The sequence below is a fragment of the Neolamprologus brichardi genome, chromosome 10 (assembly GCF_056152115.1).
Source record: "Neolamprologus brichardi isolate AB-2024 chromosome 10, ASM5615211v1, whole genome shotgun sequence".
NCBI lineage: Eukaryota > Metazoa > Chordata > Actinopteri > Cichliformes > Cichlidae > Neolamprologus > Neolamprologus brichardi.
Window position 1 is genome coordinate 19,143,445 of NC_142113.1, and position 18,784 is coordinate 19,162,228.

The 18,784-nt window shown below is 43.6% G+C and overlaps 2 protein-coding genes and 1 pseudogene across 2 annotated transcripts; all 3 read left to right on the plus strand.

The window, feature by feature from the left end:
• Positions 1-5,344: 5,344 nt before the first annotated feature.
• Positions 5,345-6,328, plus strand: LOC148100911 (olfactory receptor 1500-like). Its single transcript, XM_087846865.1, has one exon. The coding sequence runs from the start codon at positions 5,345-5,347 to the stop codon at positions 6,326-6,328; it is 984 nt and encodes a 327-aa protein (XP_087702991.1).
• Positions 6,329-11,089: 4,761 nt separating this feature from the next.
• LOC148100912 (olfactory receptor 1500-like) lies at positions 11,090-12,043 on the plus strand (annotated as a pseudogene).
• A 5,557-nt stretch (positions 12,044-17,600) lies between these two features.
• Positions 17,601-18,584, plus strand: LOC148100913 (olfactory receptor 1500-like). Its single transcript, XM_087846866.1, has one exon. It carries the CDS (start codon positions 17,601-17,603, stop codon positions 18,582-18,584), a length of 984 nt encoding a protein of 327 aa, XP_087702992.1.
• The last annotated feature ends 200 nt before the right edge of the window (positions 18,585-18,784 follow it).

The window sequence follows — 18,784 nt, forward strand, 5'->3', positions numbered from 1 at the left end:
ATAACGTTTCATGTCTCATAATAACAATATAACATTTTATAATTGGTGTTGAAAAGTGAGACTATTTAAAATGTAATGTATAACAATCCCAAAAACAATGTGTGAACATTTTATTGTGAACACAATTGTGCTGGAGTGATACATTTACAAGAAGAAAATATTTTAAATCTAATTTGCAGTGTTTATAACAATGACCAGGAAGCAGGGTTGGAGGCAGTGACGCAGCGGAGGGTGGCCTCCAATTCCTGGTTGAGGCGTTCTGTCTGACCGTTAGTCTGAGGATGGTGTCCTGAGCTCAAACAGGGTTTTGCTCCTAAGGATGTACAAAACGCCCTCCAGACCTGCAACGTGAATTGCGGTTCTCTGTCACAGACGATCTCAGTGGGTATCCCGTGCAGCCTAAAAACATGGCTGCACAACATGGTCAACTAGCAGATTAGCAGTTTCAGTGGATGTGTTTGTCGAGGGCAATGAAGTGAGCTGCCTTGGAAAATCTGTCAATCACAGGGAGGATTGCGGTCTTGCCAGAAGAAACCGGTAGAGCAGTAACAAAATTCAAAGAAATATGCGACCAGGGACGCCGTGGAATGGAGAGAAGCTGCAACAACCCAGCCGGGCTGTGGCTGCTGTTAGCAGCAGTTATGCAGTTTAAGATAATTTCATGGTTTAAGTTACAATCAATAAGTTAAAAATACTTTATTTTAATATATCAGATTTAATGTATACATTGTTGGTTTGAAAATAAACATTTAAAGGGTTTACAGAATGTTTCCAGGGTGGAATCAATGTTCAGTCTGTTGTTTGGAGTTGACAATATTTTCAGAGGGCAGCATGCTTTCCTCTCTCACTTGGTGGTAGAGCTATGTAGAGGCATGCAATGAAGTTTTCCAGCTGTGGGAAGGAGTGACACTGCAAGATGCGTTTTCATTAACCCCTGCAAGTTAATGCGGTCAATGAGGTATGCAATTTGTATTTTATATGTTGTGGTGGAAAAATAAGATGTTTGTTTGTGACAAAACTGGCGAGTTTATGGCAGTCACGTGTAATTTGTTAACATTTTGTAAAGGTCAAATTGTGAGTGTTTTATGTTGCTTAATAATGCGCTTTATTGTTTATTCTCTATGAGAACAATTTACTGTGGAAATTTATTATTTTATGTTGTTTGTACAGTTTTCACGGCATCGTTGGTGGCACCTGTGTGCAATAAATGCCAGTAAAAATCAAGAACGCCTTGTGTCCGTTTTTCAACTTGGAGGGAGTTACACGGGCGTTGCGTGTTAGATTTGCAGAGGTTTCACGTTGCGGGACCCTGGGCGGTAAGAGATCGAGAAGTTAAACCTACTGAAAAACATGGACCAGCGAGCTTGACGTGAATTCAGCCTCTTGGCTGTACGAAGGTAAGTCAAGTTTTTGTGATCAGTCCACACTATGAATGGGTTTTCCGCTCCCTGAAAATAGTGCCGCCACTCCTCTAAGGCCAGTTTCACAGCCAACAGTTCCCTATCACCCACGTCGTAATTCTGCTCAGCGGGCAATAAGCGACGGGAAAAAAGACGCACGGGTGAAGTTTGGACACCGTGCCAGAGCGCTGTGACAATACCGCCCCTACCCCGACGTCAGACGCATCCACCTCAACTATAAATGGCTTCTCGGGGTCGGAGTGAATTAAAATCGGCGCCGAGGTAAACAGTGCCTTTAACTTGGAGAAAGCAGTTCCTGCTTCCGGACCCCAAATGAAAGGGAGCTTTGAAGACATTAGCCGGGTCAGCGGTGCTGCTACTTGGCTGTAGTTTCTGATGAAACGGCGGTAAAAGTTTGCGATGCCTAAGAAACGCTGCAGAAGCCTCCGGGACGTTGGAATGGGCCATTGCACGACTGCCTGTATTTTAGCCGGGTCTGTCTTCACCTGCCCCCCCGCGAGGATGTAGCCCAGGAACGATACGGAAAAGGAGTGGAATTCACATTTCTCCGCCTTAACGTACAGTTTATTCTCCAGCAAATGTTGTAACACAGCTCGGACATGCGTTTGGTGCTCCTCCAGGTTTTTGGAAAAAATCAGGATGTCGTCAAGATAAACGAAGACAAAACGGCCAAGGAATTCTCGCAGTACATCATTCACCAGATTTTGGCAAACCGCTGGGGCATTTGTGAGACCGAAAGGCATCACTAGATATTCAAAGTGCCCCAAGTGTGTATTAAAGGCGGTTTTCCACTCATCGCCCTCCCTGATTCTGACGAGGTTGTACGCATTTCTGAGATCTAATTTTGTGAAAAACGAGGCACCATGGAGCGGCTCGAAGGCGGAACTGATCAGCGGTAAGGGGTATTTGTTTTTTATTGTTATGTCATTAAGCCTCCTAAAATTGATACAGGGCCGTCCTTCTTACAGACAAAGAAAAATCCGGCCCCCACGGGTGTAGAGGAGGGTCTGATGATGCCCACGGCCAGAGAATGCACTTTTCCATGGCTGTCTTTTCGGGGCGTGTCAGGTTGTAGAGGTGGCTTGAAGGTAGGGTGGAACCCGGTAACAAGTCTATGGCACAGTTGTAAGGTCTGTGCAGGGGTAGTGATTGAGCTTTGTCTTTGTTAAAAACCTCCCTTAAGTCATGGTATACCAAAGGTATAACAGAAAGTTCTATGTTGGCGCTTTCGTCATGCGCAAGCTCGACAATGTCAGACGGCGGGGCTGAGACGAGACAATTGGCATGGCAAAACGGGCTCCAACTTATAAGTTTCTGCCCTGCCCAGTCCAGATGAAGGTTATGTAGTTTTAGCCAGGTGAAACCAAGGATAACGGGAGTGCTGGGGCAGTGGAATGTCAAGAAGGGGAGTCTCTCCCTATGGTTGCCTGAGGTGACTATAGTAATAGGTGCGGTGAGTGATGTGAGAGAAAACTTGGTAATCTAGTGCTTTAACTGGGATGCTAGAGTCCAACTCAAAAACGGGAATATTCAGCTGCTTGGCTAATTCCTTATCAATGAGGCTTTGCTCGGCGCCCGAATCGACTAATGCCTGGGACGTGTGGGTTGCGGAACCGAGCAAGAGCATAACCGGCAACAAAAAACGGGGCTTAGAATCAATATTGGTACTGCCAACCTGTATCCCCAGACCTACCGGTGGGCGCCCCCTTTTCCCTTCTCGGGACAGGTGGAAATAAAATGCTCAGCGGAGCCACAAAAAAAACACGAGCGAGAGCGACGACGCCTCTCCCTGTCTTGCGGGGACAACCGGGATCGCCCGATCTGCATGGGTTCTGGTTCTGATTCAGTCCTCTCCATGGCGACTGTGGCCGAAGGCTGAATCGGAAGCGGCGACGGGGAAATGAAAACCGGGGACGCACGCCGCACTGGCTGACGGGTACTGGAGTTCCTCTCTCGCTCCGGCAGTCTGTTGTCAATGCGAAGCGTGAGCGAGGCTAACTCCTTGAAAGTGACAGGTTCGTCTCGGGACGCTAGCTGATCCTTCATGTCCTCGTTCAGCGACTGCAAATAGACTCCCTGAAGGGCCTTATCGGGCCATGGGCTATGAAGTGGCCGGGGCATTGTAATGAGAGGAGAGCACAGTCAACGGGATCCAGCAGACAATCGGCGATCCTCCACAGTTAAACTGAGTTGCCTTACTTGGTTTCAGGTGGAGGGGACAGGTGGGGCGGAAGGCCCGGATGCGGTCGAGGTGTGGGGAGGCAGGCAAGTGAGTGGTGGGCCAGTTGGCAAAGTTGTACCAGCAGCAGGTGGCCCAGGTCCAGGAAGGCGGGGATGAGGGAGGCAAGACCTCCACTCCAGGAGCTACCTCTGAGGACAAGAAAAACAGGTAAGTCGTCACACGGGTTCTGGACAAAGCAATCACACTCCACTTGACTAACATGGGGATAGCAGATACTCAGGCGATGAACGGTTGAGTGCGCAGGTCTTATATGCTGCCGGAATAATTGCCCACAGGTGGTTAGCCAGGTAGGAGCAACCAATCTCTGCCTAAAGGAGGAGCAGCCGCTGTTGGAGACCTGCAGGTACCCACCCAGACCATGACAAATCTGAACCCATCTTATCTTAAAGGCCTCATGGTACCATATCATAGAATGGGAGTGGGTGACCTTACATCCACCCTTAAAAGGCCTGGGCTGCTGGGGGTTTCCTGTGATGCACTATTTCTTTTTCCTCATCTTTTTTGACTGACTGTTTATACACAACTTTGCATTTAATCATTGGTTATTATTAGTCTCTGGCTTGCTTCTACAGTCTGGTTTTGTCTATTGTTCCTCTGCTCACCTCCCGCCAGTCGCAGCAGATGGCTGACCTTCCCTTCTGTCTGAGGATTCTTTCCTGTTAAAAGGGAGTTTTTCCTTCCCACTTCCCAGAATATCCAGGGTGTTGCTCACCCTGGATATTCTGTCTCTGCACATCTCACCGCCTGCATAGACGGCTTCCCAACTGCAGCAATCGATACTGTCTCTCCACATTCCTCCACAAATGTGAGGGAAATTCACTTGGACCCAACTTCAACTTTAACCCAGCTTTACTTTGTTTTTTGAAAGGTTCCAGCAATAAAGATGACTTTTGAGTTTAGTTCTGCATCCAAGTCCTGCATTAGGGCCCATACACTCCCATATGGAAAAGATATATATAAATCTTATAAAGTTTGTATCTGTCTTGTGTGAAACTTGTATGAAAAGCATACAAGAGTAAAAACAGATATAAGATCCCTTGAAAAATTATATAATGAAACTTGTATGTTTTGGATACTTATTAAAACAATATATGAAAGTAATGAGAAAGTGGCCACTTTCATGAGTAAATCATGTAAGCCTTATATGATTTACTTATAAGTTATATAAGTTTTTACTATTTCTTTTCCACATGGGCTGCCTGCCAGACAGAGTCATTGTGACAAGTAGTGCAACAGCATTGCTACATAGAGCAAGAGTCCAGGTTTTAAACTGTTCTGGCAGTTCAGACCTCTCACTTTGTAACATATTGGCACAGTATAAATTTTGAATGATTGAAAAATGCTGAACATTTAAAATCCTATATCAAACAAACAAAGGAAAAAAACAACATGTGAAACTACCTCCCACCACCCACCCACCCCACCGCCACTGATACCACACACACACACACACACACACACACACACACACACACACACACACACACACACACACACACACACACACCCACCAGCTATCAAACCATAGTAGCTATTGGTTTGATAAATATAAACACTGAGGGGATCAGCTAGAACTTCATCTTCTGGGGTACTCCAGTTTGCATAACAGAATCATGATGTGCAGTACTGCTGTCTGCATTATCAGAGCTTAGGCAATATAAGACTCTAAGACTTTTTGCCAATGGATCTTTTCAACTCTGCACTTGGAAAAAATATCACTTTTTTGCGTCCTGCATTTTTCATTATAAGTGGATTTATTGGCATTCCTAATATAAAATATTATTATGCCTTTCTGTTTTTTGTTTATATTATTTCTGTCCTGGCAAACACAGCTGTCATGGCCGCAATATATTTCGATCACAATCTAAGAACACCGAAATATATTGCAGTTTTCAATCTAGCATTGGTTGATCTGTTAGGTAACTCTGCCATAGTGCCAAAGGTTCTCGATATCTTTTTGTTTAATCACCCCCACATTTCCTATAATGACTGCTTGACATTCCTGTTTTTCTGCTATGTATTCCTTTCAATGCAAGCTCTAAATCTGGTTGCACTGTCATATGACAGAGTTATGGCGATCGTTTACCCACTGCATTATCAACTGAAGGTGACTCACAAGTTCATGTTCTGTTTAATTTCCTCTTTCTGGGTGTTTGTCATTATTGTTGTACTTATTGCAACTTGCCTTCTTACAAGGCTTTCCTTCTGTGAGTCAGTTGTTATTAAAAGCTTTTTTTGTGACCATGGTCAGATATACCGGCTTGCATGCAATGATTATACACCCAGCGATATAACTGCTTGGATTTTGCCAGCTCTTATTCTTTGGCTTCCTCTTACAATTGTTTTGTTGAGTTATCTGAGTATAGGCTATGCTTTAGCTAAGGTAGCCACAGTTCGAGAAAGAATGAAGGGCTTTAAAACCTGCACAGCTCATCTTTCATTAGTGGCAATCTATTTCCTCCCAATATTAATCACATTTATTGTACGTGCAAACATAGAGCCAAATGCCAGAATCATAAACCTGTCTCTGACATCAGTCTTTCCTCCAATGCTGAACCCTATCATATATGTTCTTCAGACACGAGAAATCAAAGAATCTCTGAAAAAGTTAAAGGGAAGAATCACAACACACTACAAAAATAGAAAAGTCAAATTTAAAAAGTAAGAATAAATTTGGAATAAATATTTTTACCCCTTTGTTTATTTAAGGAATGCATATAAAATAAAATAAAAATGTTCAAGTATGTTTAAGTACTTCCAAATAGAACCCAAATTACAAATGTCACACTTCACGGGGCAGTGTGTGGTTGATTTGAAAACACATCATGTAGCAAAGACTTGTGATTTGTAATTTTTTAAGCAACTGTAATTGTTACTGTTAGGACCAACACAGAGAGACATACAGATACTTATTCACAACTATGGTCAGTTTATGAACGTGAAAGCTTAGGAGTTTATCATAAATAAAATAAAATAAAATAAAATAAAGCCTTTTGAGAAGTCATGCACAAACAGGGAAAGCATGGAAAGGTGAAAGATAAGATTCAAAGCAGTGACCTTTATGCTGTGAGGTGATAGTGATAATTAATCACATTTATCTTTAGCCAAATGTAAGGGTTGCCTTTCTGAGAAATATGCGGACATATGTTTGTTGTTCTTTTTTTCAAAGTGAGATTCAGTAAAGCTACTATATAACTACAGAAATACATTTTAATGACTGTTTAAATAGATCATTTTCTGCTATGAGAATATGTCAGGAAGCCTTCCAACTTCTCTTTCCTCCAGCTTCTATGTGGATATGGGCCACCTTTGATTAGTGTTTCAAAGAATATCCAACCAAAATGTAAATATAATGTAAAGGACTGACTAAACTGGTAGAAACCCAGAAATGTTATTTTTTGTGGCAAATAAACTGAATCATTGTGTAGTGACCCGATTGAGTAAATTCTACTTGTCATGTGCTGGTGTTTTATAAGCAGGAAATTTTTGAGTCCTTAAGTTGAGACTATGACTCGTATTCTTTATATTGATGAGAAAATTCATATTCTCTCACTAATAAATTAAAAAACATTGGTGAAAAAAAGTTTAAAAAGCACAGGAGGAATCAGCAGTACTGAACAGGCCAATTGCTATCCGATAATCAGATTACACTGTAGGGTTTCTGAGTGATTTGCAGTTAGTAGTAGCTATGATGTTAGTTTTCCTGCTAAAGCATAAATTCCCAGTAACAAACCACCCAAAGTGTAAACTCAAAGTGTAGACTCTACACACTGGGTACTCTTCAAGGGGTGGAAAAGAAAATCTCGCCAGTCTGTACAAGAGCAAGGTCTAACCAAGTGTGTTAGCTCACATACTGTAATATGTAATTTTCTGGTAATAGAATCACAGTCAGTCTTCCAGTAACAAAGGACAAAGAAACATAAGCAAAGGAAACAATAATCCTGGGAGACTACTTACAGAAAAATGCCTAAACATATCAGGTCAATGGACAGAAGGTTGTAACTCATACAAAACACTTGCACTAAGAACACTTGAGTATAACACATGCTGTACTCACTAACTGTACTCACTATACCTGCTGAATCAAATCATGTTATATGTACTAGTGTCCTTAAAGCTGGATGTGAGTGATAGTGAGCAGGCTCAGGGTCGCTATTGCGGGAACCCAGTATTCTTTTTTTTTTTTTTTTTTTTTTCTTTTTGCCTGTCCCGTTTGGCTCTTTTGCCATCAGAATTATTGTCTAAAGGCGAAGAAAGATGCCCAACGGATTTTCTTTACCAAATTGACCATCCCAGCTTTGCCGTAATGGTCCATTTGATTCACCTTTTATTCTTTATTTTATTTTCACTTGCTGAATACGGGACAGACTTGACTGGGGGAAAGAAAAGGGAGAAAGAAAGAGGGAAAGAAAAACAGTTGAGAAGAGGGACGGGGGAGAAGGGAAAAAAACAGAATAAGCAAAAAAAAAAAAAAAGAAAGAAAAAAAATACATGTATCGATCACCTGGATCACCTGTTGAGAAAGAAAAAAGAAAACAAGCAGAAGAAAACGAGAGTAATACAATAAACAACATCACAATGATATATGGGAATATGACAGTAAATACTAAATATTAAACATTATTGTGCAGCACGTAAGATCGACAGCACAGTGTGCATTGAGGTAGGAGCCAAAAAGGGTGTAGTTTGTGTGTGTGATCACCCGTGTGTACACCTGTGAGCATGGACGCGCTTGTTTTCTTAAAAGGTTCCCTCATGTAATGATCTGCTAGAGGGTGTGGGGGGCCACTGCCCCGTCCTCCAGGGCATGAAGCAGGTATGGAGGAGATCAAAACTCCAGACATCCAGAGGCCCCCAGAACACAAGAGACCAAGGAAGACCAACAGAGGGGCAGCCGTGCCACTGTCCCAGAAAGAGCTGAGGAGAGTCCCAGATGAGGGGTCACCCAGCAGCCACGGAGCAGAAGCCAGGGGGGGTTGCAGCGACGTGCCCGTGAGCTCCGCCGGCAGCCAGCTGTGCCTGAGTGACCGAGCCCCAGGCCGAGAGGCCGGGGGCACCCCACCTCCGAAGTGGCCCAAGCGAGCCCCAGGCTCCAGGCCCCGATAAGCAGCCGCCAAGGAGTGAGCCGGTGTGCACCCGGACGCCCACCCCCGGACACAAAGAACCACCAACGCACCGATGTCTGAGGGAGTCCGCCCCCGGCAGGGGAAGTGGTGGGGGGAGATAGGCCTCCAAACCTTGGAGGGCCTGAGCTGTCCTCAGAGAGGTGGCGTCTGATACCCAACCTGACATATGGACACAGACATACAGGCACACACAGATACAAACATCCATTCCCACCCTCATGCTCTCATATGCACTTACTCCACACTTAACCAACGTGGAGACAGACATAAAGAGATGCTGTACACACAATCACACTCCCCAAGCGTACTCTACAAACCGGGTCTAGGTACCCTTGCCCCTGGAGGGGGGAACTGCACCCAGACCCAGGTTGTGTTACCCTTTTTCCCTGCGGTGGGGAGAAGCAGACCGCCCCGACTCCGCAGCAGCAGGGAGGCCCCACATTCCGGACCCCAGTCGGACGGCCAACTCCTCCTCCTAGCCCCCCTGCTCCAGCAGACCGCAGAGAACGAGGGTGAGAGAAGACTCCTAACCTCCCTCCACCCGCTCATTGTAGTGTTGATGTATGTGTGTTCTAAGGTGCATTTAAAACCCAGGAGGGCATGGAGCTACCTGCCAGAGAGCAGCAGGTAAGCGCATAGTCCCTCCTGCTAGCCCTCAATGTCTACGTGTATTTAAAATTGAGAGGTGGGCAACGACGCCAGGGGTGAGGTGTACACCCTGATGGTAATTGAGATTCCGTGTAGCGTGCCCACCCCCAAGATCCTATATGTATGTGTAATGAGAGTGTGAGTAATGTGAATGTCTAAGTTGCGGGATAAAATTAAGGCAGAGGCAGCCAGAAGGGGACAGAGGGGGGGGTTACCCCCTCTGCACCCTGGTGACACACCCCCACTCCAAGGCCCTGCATGTGTGGGTGGTTGTGGTGGAGCGGGAAGAGGGAGGCAGCTGGAGATGGGGAGGGAAGGAAGGGAGGGGCAATTGACCCCTCCCTGGGGCCAGCTCCCCCGCTGACCCCAGTAGGCACCCCCATACTCCGCGACCCGCCAGGGAAGGGGGGCCCAGGCCCATCCGAACCGGAACCCAGTATTCTTGGAGTTCTTGGTAAGCTGGTGAAAGTCACCCCACTTCGGGGCTCCATTATTATACTGGGGGACTTTTCTTGGTCAACAACAGTGGGGTGATTGGGAGGAATGTCCTACACCCAGTCTGAACCTGAACATACTGTCCGTGACAAACAACATGCTTAAATATAAATGTGTTTATACCTGTAAGTGCACATATGCAAGGGAGCCCTAACTAAAAAATAAATAAAAATAAATAAGTAAATGGAAGCGTACAATTATTCATTTTCTGTGCTGCTGTCACTCTCACCTGGATGGTACTGGTGGCATAGCGAGAAACATGTTTTTAAAACAAAATATATTTTTTCAGTACCCTTTATACCACCCAGCCATTTCTGCTAAGCGAGATTTCCAGTACAACAGTGGAATATGCCACCTGCAGAAATCTTCTGATGACAATAGTGGTTGGGCGCATTAGGGGTGGGAAGGAGTTTGAGTACAGGGATCTGGTGAAGAAGTTTGTAGAATGGTCCGAAAGAAACACTTCTTTCTGAATTTCAGCAAGACAAAAGAGATGGTGGTTGACTTCTGGAGGAAAAAAAAACTGAGTTGGCCCATCACAACATCTGCTCCACTCCAAACTTCCAAGGCAGTGCACAACATCTATCTATCTTTCCATTCCAGCCATCCATCCTCTTCTGTTTTGTGAAAAAATACATTACCTTTGATGAGTCTTTTAACACATGTTAGCGTTTACCATTATTGACTGACTTCTATTAACTAAATTTGCTACTTACGAGCTTATTGACACAAAATAACAGTGCCCAACAGCAAGCTTGGCAGGACAGCAAAGCCGGTATTTGATAATCTTAGATTAATATCAGGAGTAGAAAAAGGGCACACATTTTCACAAAGTACCCTTTCCAGCTTTTTAATTAATCCAAAACAACATGATGTTTAGTTGTATTGTCAGTTTGAGGTTGACCAAAAATTCAGGATAGTAGGATGGCAGTCAGAAAATATTAACCATTATGTAATATCCCTATTAGTTAAATTGTCTGCACAAAGCTGTAACCATATGGTTTGATGTCATAGGGGAATGCAAAGTGACTATAAGGGACAGAACACAAATGTGCTCTGCTTCCATTTGGAGCCAGTCTTAACTAAACAAGGTTTGCTGAAACAGAAAATAAAGGACATTAACTTAAACCTTCAACATTAACAAAACAATTATTCAAATGGAATTTTTAAATTCAGCTGTTGGGAAAAACACCACATTTGTGAAACCTGCATATTTCATAATAAGTGCATTTAATGGCATAGCTAATATTAGGTATTACTTGGTCTTTCTGTGCTTTATTTACATTTTTTCAGTGGTGGGAAACACACTAGTGATGATCGTCATAATTTTGGATCATACATTGAGAGGTCCAAAACATATTGGAGTTGTGAACTTTGCATTTACAGACCTGTTAAGTAGCTCTGCTTTGATGCCAAAGCTTGTTGACATTTTTCTGTTTAACCATCCCCATATCTCCTACAATGACTGCTTGGCATTCATGTTTTTCTGCTTGACTTTTTTTGCAGCACAGGCTTTTAATCTGGTTGTGTTGTCCTTTGACAGAGTCATGGCTATCACGTACCCGCTGCACTACCAAATGAGAATCAGCCACAAGCTCATTTTATCTTTGATTGCTTTTTTCTGGCTTCTTGCGATTACTATCATACTGACTGCAGTTGGTCTTCTCACAAGACTTACTTTCTGTGACTCTGTGGTTATTCAGAGCTTTTTCTGTGATTATGGACCTGTGTATCGGCTTGGCTGCAATGATCTTACTCCAAATCGTGTAATTGCTCATTTGGCATCAGTTCTTGTTCTTTGGGTTCCACTGGCATTTATCGTGGGAAGTTACTGCTGTATTGGTTATTCTTTGTCAAAAACTGCTACATGTAGGGAAAGACTAAAGGCTTTAAAAACCTGCACAGGTCACCTTTCATTAATGGCAATTTATTTTCTCCCTGCACTATTTATCTTTACCTTTGGGAGTACAATACTTCCAAATGCAAGGACTGTAAGTCTATCTTTGGCCACTGTCATGCCTTTGACTTTAAATCCAATAATCTATAGTCTTTAGACACAGGAAATCAAAGAATCATTGAAGAAGTTATTAAAAGTTAAAATGCAATTTTAAATTTCTGCAAATAAATAAACAGCATTCAGATTTGAACCTTGGCAGTACCCAATCATCTTTTGTGGGTACTGCCAAGGTTTTAAAAAGCTGAAAACATAGACTTATAATCCATATAAAATAATCCAAAATATGGCAAACAAAACAATAATGTTTCATGTCTCATAATAACAATATAACATTTTATAATTGGTGTTGAAAAGTGAGACTATTTAAAATGTAATGTATAACAATCCTAAAAACAATGTGTGAACATTTTATTGTGAACACAATTGTGCTGGAGTAATACATTTACAAGTAGAAAATATTTTAAATCTAATTTCCAGTGTTTATAACAATGACCAGGAAGCAGGGTTGGAGGCAGTGACGCAGCGGAGGGTGGCCTCCAATTCCTGGTTGAGGTGTTCTGTCTGACCGTTAGTCTGAGGATGGTGTCCTGAGCTCAAACAGTGTTTTGCTCCTAAGGATGTACAAAACGCCCTCCAGACCTGCGACGTGAATTGCGGTCCTCTGTCAGAGACGATCTCAGTGGGTATCCCGTGCAGCCTAAAAACATGGTCAACTAGCAGATTAGCAGTTTCAGTGGATGTGTTTGTCGAGGGCAATGAAGTGAGCTGCCTTGGAAAATCTGTCAATCACAGGGAGGATTGCGGTCTTGCCAGACGAAACCGGTAGAGCAGTAACAAAATCCAAAGAAATATGCGACCAGGGACGCCGTGGAATGGAGAGAGGCTGCAACAACCCAGCCGGGCTGTGGCTGCCGTCAGCAGCAGTTATGCAGTTTAAGATAATTTCATGGTTTAAGTTACAATAAATAAGTTAAAAATACTTTATTTTAATATATCAGATTTAATGTATACATTGTTGGTTTGAAAATAAATATTTAAAGGGTTTACAGAATGTTGCCATGGTGGAATCAATGTTCAGTCTGTTGTTTTGGGTTGACAATATTTTCAGTTACACGCCACACTCGGTAGAGGGCAGCATGCTGTCCTCTCTCACTTGGTGGTAGAGCTATGTAGACACATGCAAGGAAGTTTTCCAGCTGTGGGAAGGAGTGACACTGCAAGATGCGTTTTCATTAACCCCTGCAAGTTAATGCGGCCAATGAGGTATGCAATTTGTATTTTATATGTTGTGGTGGAAAAATAAGATGTTTGTTTGTGACAGAACTGGCGAGTTTATGGTAATTTGTTAACATTTTGTAAATGTCAAATTGTGAGTGTTTTATGTTGTTTAATAATGCGCTTTATTGTTTATTCTCCATGAGAACAATTTACTGTGGAAATTGATTATTTTATGTTGTTTGTACAGTTCTCAAGGCATCGTTGGTGGCACCTGTGTGCAATAAATGCCAGTAAAAATCAATAACGCCTTGTGTCCGTTTTCAACTTGGAGGGAGTTACACGGGCGTTGCGTGTTAGATTTGCGGAGGTTTCACGTTGCGGGACCCTGGGCGGTAAGAGATCGAGAAGTTAAACCTACTGAAAAACATGGACCAGCGAGCTTGATGTGAATTCAGTCTCTTGGCTGTACGAAGGTAAGTCAAGTTTTTGTGATCAGTCCACACTATGAATGGGTGTTCCGCTCCCTGGAGATAGTGCCGCCACTCCTCTAAGGCCAGTTTCACGGCCAACAGTTAATCACCCACGTCGTAATTCCGCTCAGCGGGCGATCAGCAACGGGGAAAAAAGACGCACGGGTGAAGTTTGGACACCGTGCCAGAGCGCTTTGACAATACCGCCCCTACCCCGACGTCAGACGCATCCACCTCAACTATAAATGGCTTCTCGGGGTCGAAGTGAACTAAAATCGGCGCCGAGGTAAACAGTGCCTTTAACTTGGAGAAAGCAGTTCCTGCTTCCGGACCCCAAATGAAAGGGAGCTTTGAGGACATTAGCCTGGTCAGCAGTGCTGCTACTTGGCTGTAGTTTCTGATGAAGCGGCGGTAAAAGTTTGCGAAGCCCAAGAAACGCTGCAGAAGCCTCCGGGACGTTGGAATGGGCCATTGCACGACTGCCTGTATTTTAGCCGGGTCTGTCTTCACCTGTCCCCCCGCGAGGATGTAGCCCAGGAACGATACGGAAAGGGAGTCGAATTCGCATTTCTCCGCCTTAACGTACAGTTTATTCTCCAGCAACTGTTGTAACACAGCTCGGACATGCATTTGATGCTCCTCCAGGTTTTTGGAAAAAATCAGGATGTCGTCGAGATAAACGAAGACAAAACGGTCAAGGAATTCTCGCAGTACATCATTCACCAGATTTTGGCAAACCGCTGGGGCATTTGTGAGACCGAAAGGCATCACTAGATATTCAAAGTGCCCCAAGTGAGTGTTAAAGGCGGTTTTCCACTCATCGCCCTCCCTGATTCTGACGAGGTTGTACGCATTTCTGAGGTCTAATTGTGTGAAAATGGATGCACCATGGAGTGGCTCGAAGGCGGAACTGATCAGCGGTAAGGGGTATTTGTTTTTTATTGTTATGTCATTAAGCCTCCTAAAATTGATACAGGGCCGTCCTTCTTACAGACAAAGAAAAATCCGGCCCCCACGGGTGTAGAGGAGGGTGTGATGATGCCCACGGCCAGATAATGCACTTTTCCATGGCTGTCTTTTCGGGGCGTGTCAGGTTGTAGAGGTGGCTTGAAGGTAGGGTGGAACCCGGTAACAAGTCTATGGCACAGTTGTAAGGTCTGTGCGGGGGTAGTGATTAGGGATGGGTATTGATAAGATTTTCACGATTCCGATTCCATTTTCGATTCTGTTTAACGATTCGATTCTTTATCGATTCTCTTATCGATTTTTTATTTTTTTTTAAAAAGGAGAACACTAAGGTCAATTAGCTTAGATCTTTGTTTTATATCTTCTCTTTGAACAAGATAGAAATTTAGGAGTAACATGGCCTTACGAACCCAACAGTGAGATCTTAACAGATCCAACCTATGGCTCTTCAATGGGGTGTCACAGGGTCCCCAGGAAAAAAAATTGTGAATGTAAAATAATAAAATAAATATTCTTCTGTAGCAATTACACAAGAATATCCAATAATGTTCCTGCCTACAATTAAACACATTCACTTACCGAAAATCGGGGGCATCTGCTGTAGCAAATGGGTGCAAGCCTTTTACCACAAACTTAGTCACTGCTCGGTGACATTCGTCTATCCTGGCCTGAAAGGAGACGCTACCGGTAGACTGTAGCAAGAACTGCCAGCATCTGAGCCAGACTGTCTGTCTCTCTCATCATGGTCACCTAAATGCACAGTAATGGCAGGTTTTGTAATAAGGCAGATCGCGCTAACATAATATGCACTGTTAGTTGATTATTTACCTGCCGTATTAACGGGAGAGGACGTGCAAACGTTACCGCTGCTGCTGGGTTGAGATTCACGAGTCCGGAGCGGAATTAAAAACACGACATTCATTTAAGGTTATTGCGTGTTTTGTGAGCAAATGCTTTTGCATATTCGTAGTGTTTCCTCCCTTAAATGAAATATCTACTTTGCAAGTATTGCAGGTTGCCCTGTTGTCATTCGTTCTCGTAAAGTATAACCAAACTTTTTAGCGTTTGAGCCGCCATGTTTCCTGCCAGGTAAATGACGCTCCGCAACGTGGTGACGTCATTCGGGGCGACTGGAATCGATAAGGGAATCGTTTGCAAAAATGGCAAACGATTCCAAGGAATTGAAACAGTGGGAACCGGTTCTCAACAAGAACCGGTTTTCGATACCCATCCCTAGTAGTGATTGAGCTTTGTCTTTGTTAAAAACCTCCCTTAAGTCAGTCATGGTATACCAAAGGTATAACAGAAAGTTCTATGTTGGCGCTTTCGTCATGCGCGAGCTCAACAATGGCAGACGGCGGGGCTGAGACGAGACAATTGGCATGGCAAAACGGGCTCCAACTTATAAGTTTCTGCCCTGCCCACTCCAGATGAGGGTTATGTAGTTTTAGCCAGGTGAAACCAAGGATAACGGGAGTGCTGGGGGAGTGGAATGTCAAGAAGGGGAGTCTCTCCCTATGGTTGCCTGAGGTGACTATAGTAATAGGTGCGGTGAGTGATGTGAGAGAAAACTTGGTAATCTAGTGCTTTAACTGGGATGCTAGAGTCCAACTCAAAAACGGGAATTTTCAGCTGCTTGGCTAATTCCTTATCAATGAGGCTTTGCTCGGCGTCCGAATCGACTAATGCCTGGGACGTGTGGGTTGCGGAACCGAGCAAGAGCATAACCGGCAACAAAAAACGGGGCTTAGAATCAATATTGGTACTGCCAACCTGTATCCCCGGACCTACCGGTGGGCGCCCCCTTTTCCCTTCTCGGGACAGGTGGAAATAAAATGCTCAGCGGAGCCACAATAAAAACACGAGCGAGAGCGACGACGCCTCTCCCTCTCTTGCGGGGACAACCGGGATCGCCCGATCTGCATGGGTTCTGGTTCCGATTCAGTCCTCTCCACGGCGACTGTGGCCGAAGGCTGAATCGGAAGCGGCGACGGGGAAATGAAAACCAGGGACGCACGCCGCACTGGCTGACGGGTACTGGAGTTCCTCTCTCGCTCCCGCAGTCTGTTGTCAATGCGAAGCGTGAGCGAGGCTAACTCCTTGAAAGTGACAGGTTCGTCTCGGGACGTTAGCTGATCCTTCATGTCCTCGTTCAGCGACTGCAAATAGACTCCCTGAAGGGCCTTATCGGGCCAGATGACTGCCGCCGCGGCAGTGCGGAAGTCAACCAAAAAATCTGCGATGCTACGGGCAGCCCTGACGGAGATTTAACAGCCGCCGAACTGCACTGCCCACGGAGATAGGGTGAGCAAAAGTCTTCTTGAACTCGCCAAGAAAGGCATCATAGCTACAAGACGGCAACGGGTGTACGCTCAGGTATGCCTCGGTGTTGCTCACCCTGGATATTCTGTCTCTGCACATCTCACCGCCTGCAGAGACTGCTCCCCAACTGCAGCAATCGATACTGTCTCTCCACATTCCTCCACAAATGTGAGGGAAATTGACTTGGACCCAACTTCAACTTTAACCCAACTTTACTTTGTTTTTTGAAAGGTTCCAGCAATAAAGATGACTTTTGAGTTTAGTTCTGCATCCAAGTCCTGCATTAGGGCCCATACACTGCCTGCCACACAGAGTCATTGTGACAAGTAGTGCAACAGCATTGCTACATAGAACAAGAGTCCAGGTTTTAAACTGTTCTGGCAGTTCAGACCTCTCACTTTGTCACATATTGGCACAGTATAAATTTTGAATTATTGAAAAATGCTGAACATTTAAAATCCTATATCAAACAAACAAAGGAAAAAAACAACATGTGAAACTACCTCCCACCACCCACCCACCCCACCGCCACTGATACCACACACACACACACACACACACACACCAGCTATCAAACCAGCTTAGCTATTGGTTTGATAAACATAAACACTGAGGGGATCAGCTAGAACTTTATCTTCTGGGGTACTCCAGTTTGCATAACAGAATCATGATGTGCAGTACTGCTGTCTGCATTATCAGAGCTTAGGCAATATAAGACTCTAAGATTTTTTGCCAATGGATCTTTTCAACTCTGCACTTGGAAAAAATATCACTTTTTTGCGTCCTGCGTTTTTCATTATAAGTGGATTTATTGGCATTCCTAATATAAAATATTATTATGCCTTTCTGTTTTTTGTTTATATTATTTCTGTCCTGGCAAACACAGCTGTCATGGCCGCAATAAATTTGGATCACAATCTAAGAACACCGAAATATATTGCAGTTTTCAATCTTGCATTGGTTGATCTGTTAGGTAACTCTGCCATAGTGCCAAAGGTTCTCGATATCTTTTTGTTTAATCACCCCCACATTCCCTATAATGACTGCTTGACATTCCTGTTTTTCTGCTATGTATTCCTTTCAATGCAAGCTCTAAATCTGGTTGCACTGTCATATGATAGAGTTATGGCGATCGTTTACCCACTGCATTATCAACTGAAGGTGACTCACAAGTTCATGTTCTCTTTAATTTCCTCTTTCTGGGTGTTTGTCATTATTGTTGTACTTATTGCAACTTGCCTTCTTACAAGGCTTTCCTTCTGTGAGTCAGTCGTTATTAAAAGCTTTTTTTGTGACCATGGTCAGATATACCGGCTTGCATGCAATGATTATACACCCAGCATTATAAATGCTTGGATTTTGCCAGTTCTCATTCTTTGGCTTCCTCTTACAATTGTTTTGTTGAGTTATCTGAGTATAGGCTATGCTTTAGCTAAGGTAGCCACAGTTCGAGAAAGAATGAAGGGCTTTAAAACCTGCACAGCTCATCTTTCATTAGTGGCAATCTATTTCCTCCCAATATTAATCACATTTATTCTACATGCAAACATAGAGCCAAATGCCAGAATCATAAACCTGTCTCTGACATCAGTCTTTCCTCCAATGCTGAACCCTATCATATATGTTCTTCAGACACAAGAAATCAAAGAATCTCTAAAAAAGTTAAAGGGAAGAATCACAACACACTACAAAAATAGAAAAGTCAAATTTAAAAAGTAAGAATAAATTTGGCATAAATATTTTTACCCCTTTGTTTATTTAAGGAATGCATATAAAATAAAATAAAAATGTTCAAGTATGTTTAAGTACTTCCAAATAGAACCCAAATTACAAATGTCACACTTCACGGGGCAGTGTGTGGTTGATTTGAAAACACATCATGTAGCAAAGATTTGTGATTTGTAATTTTTTAAGCAACT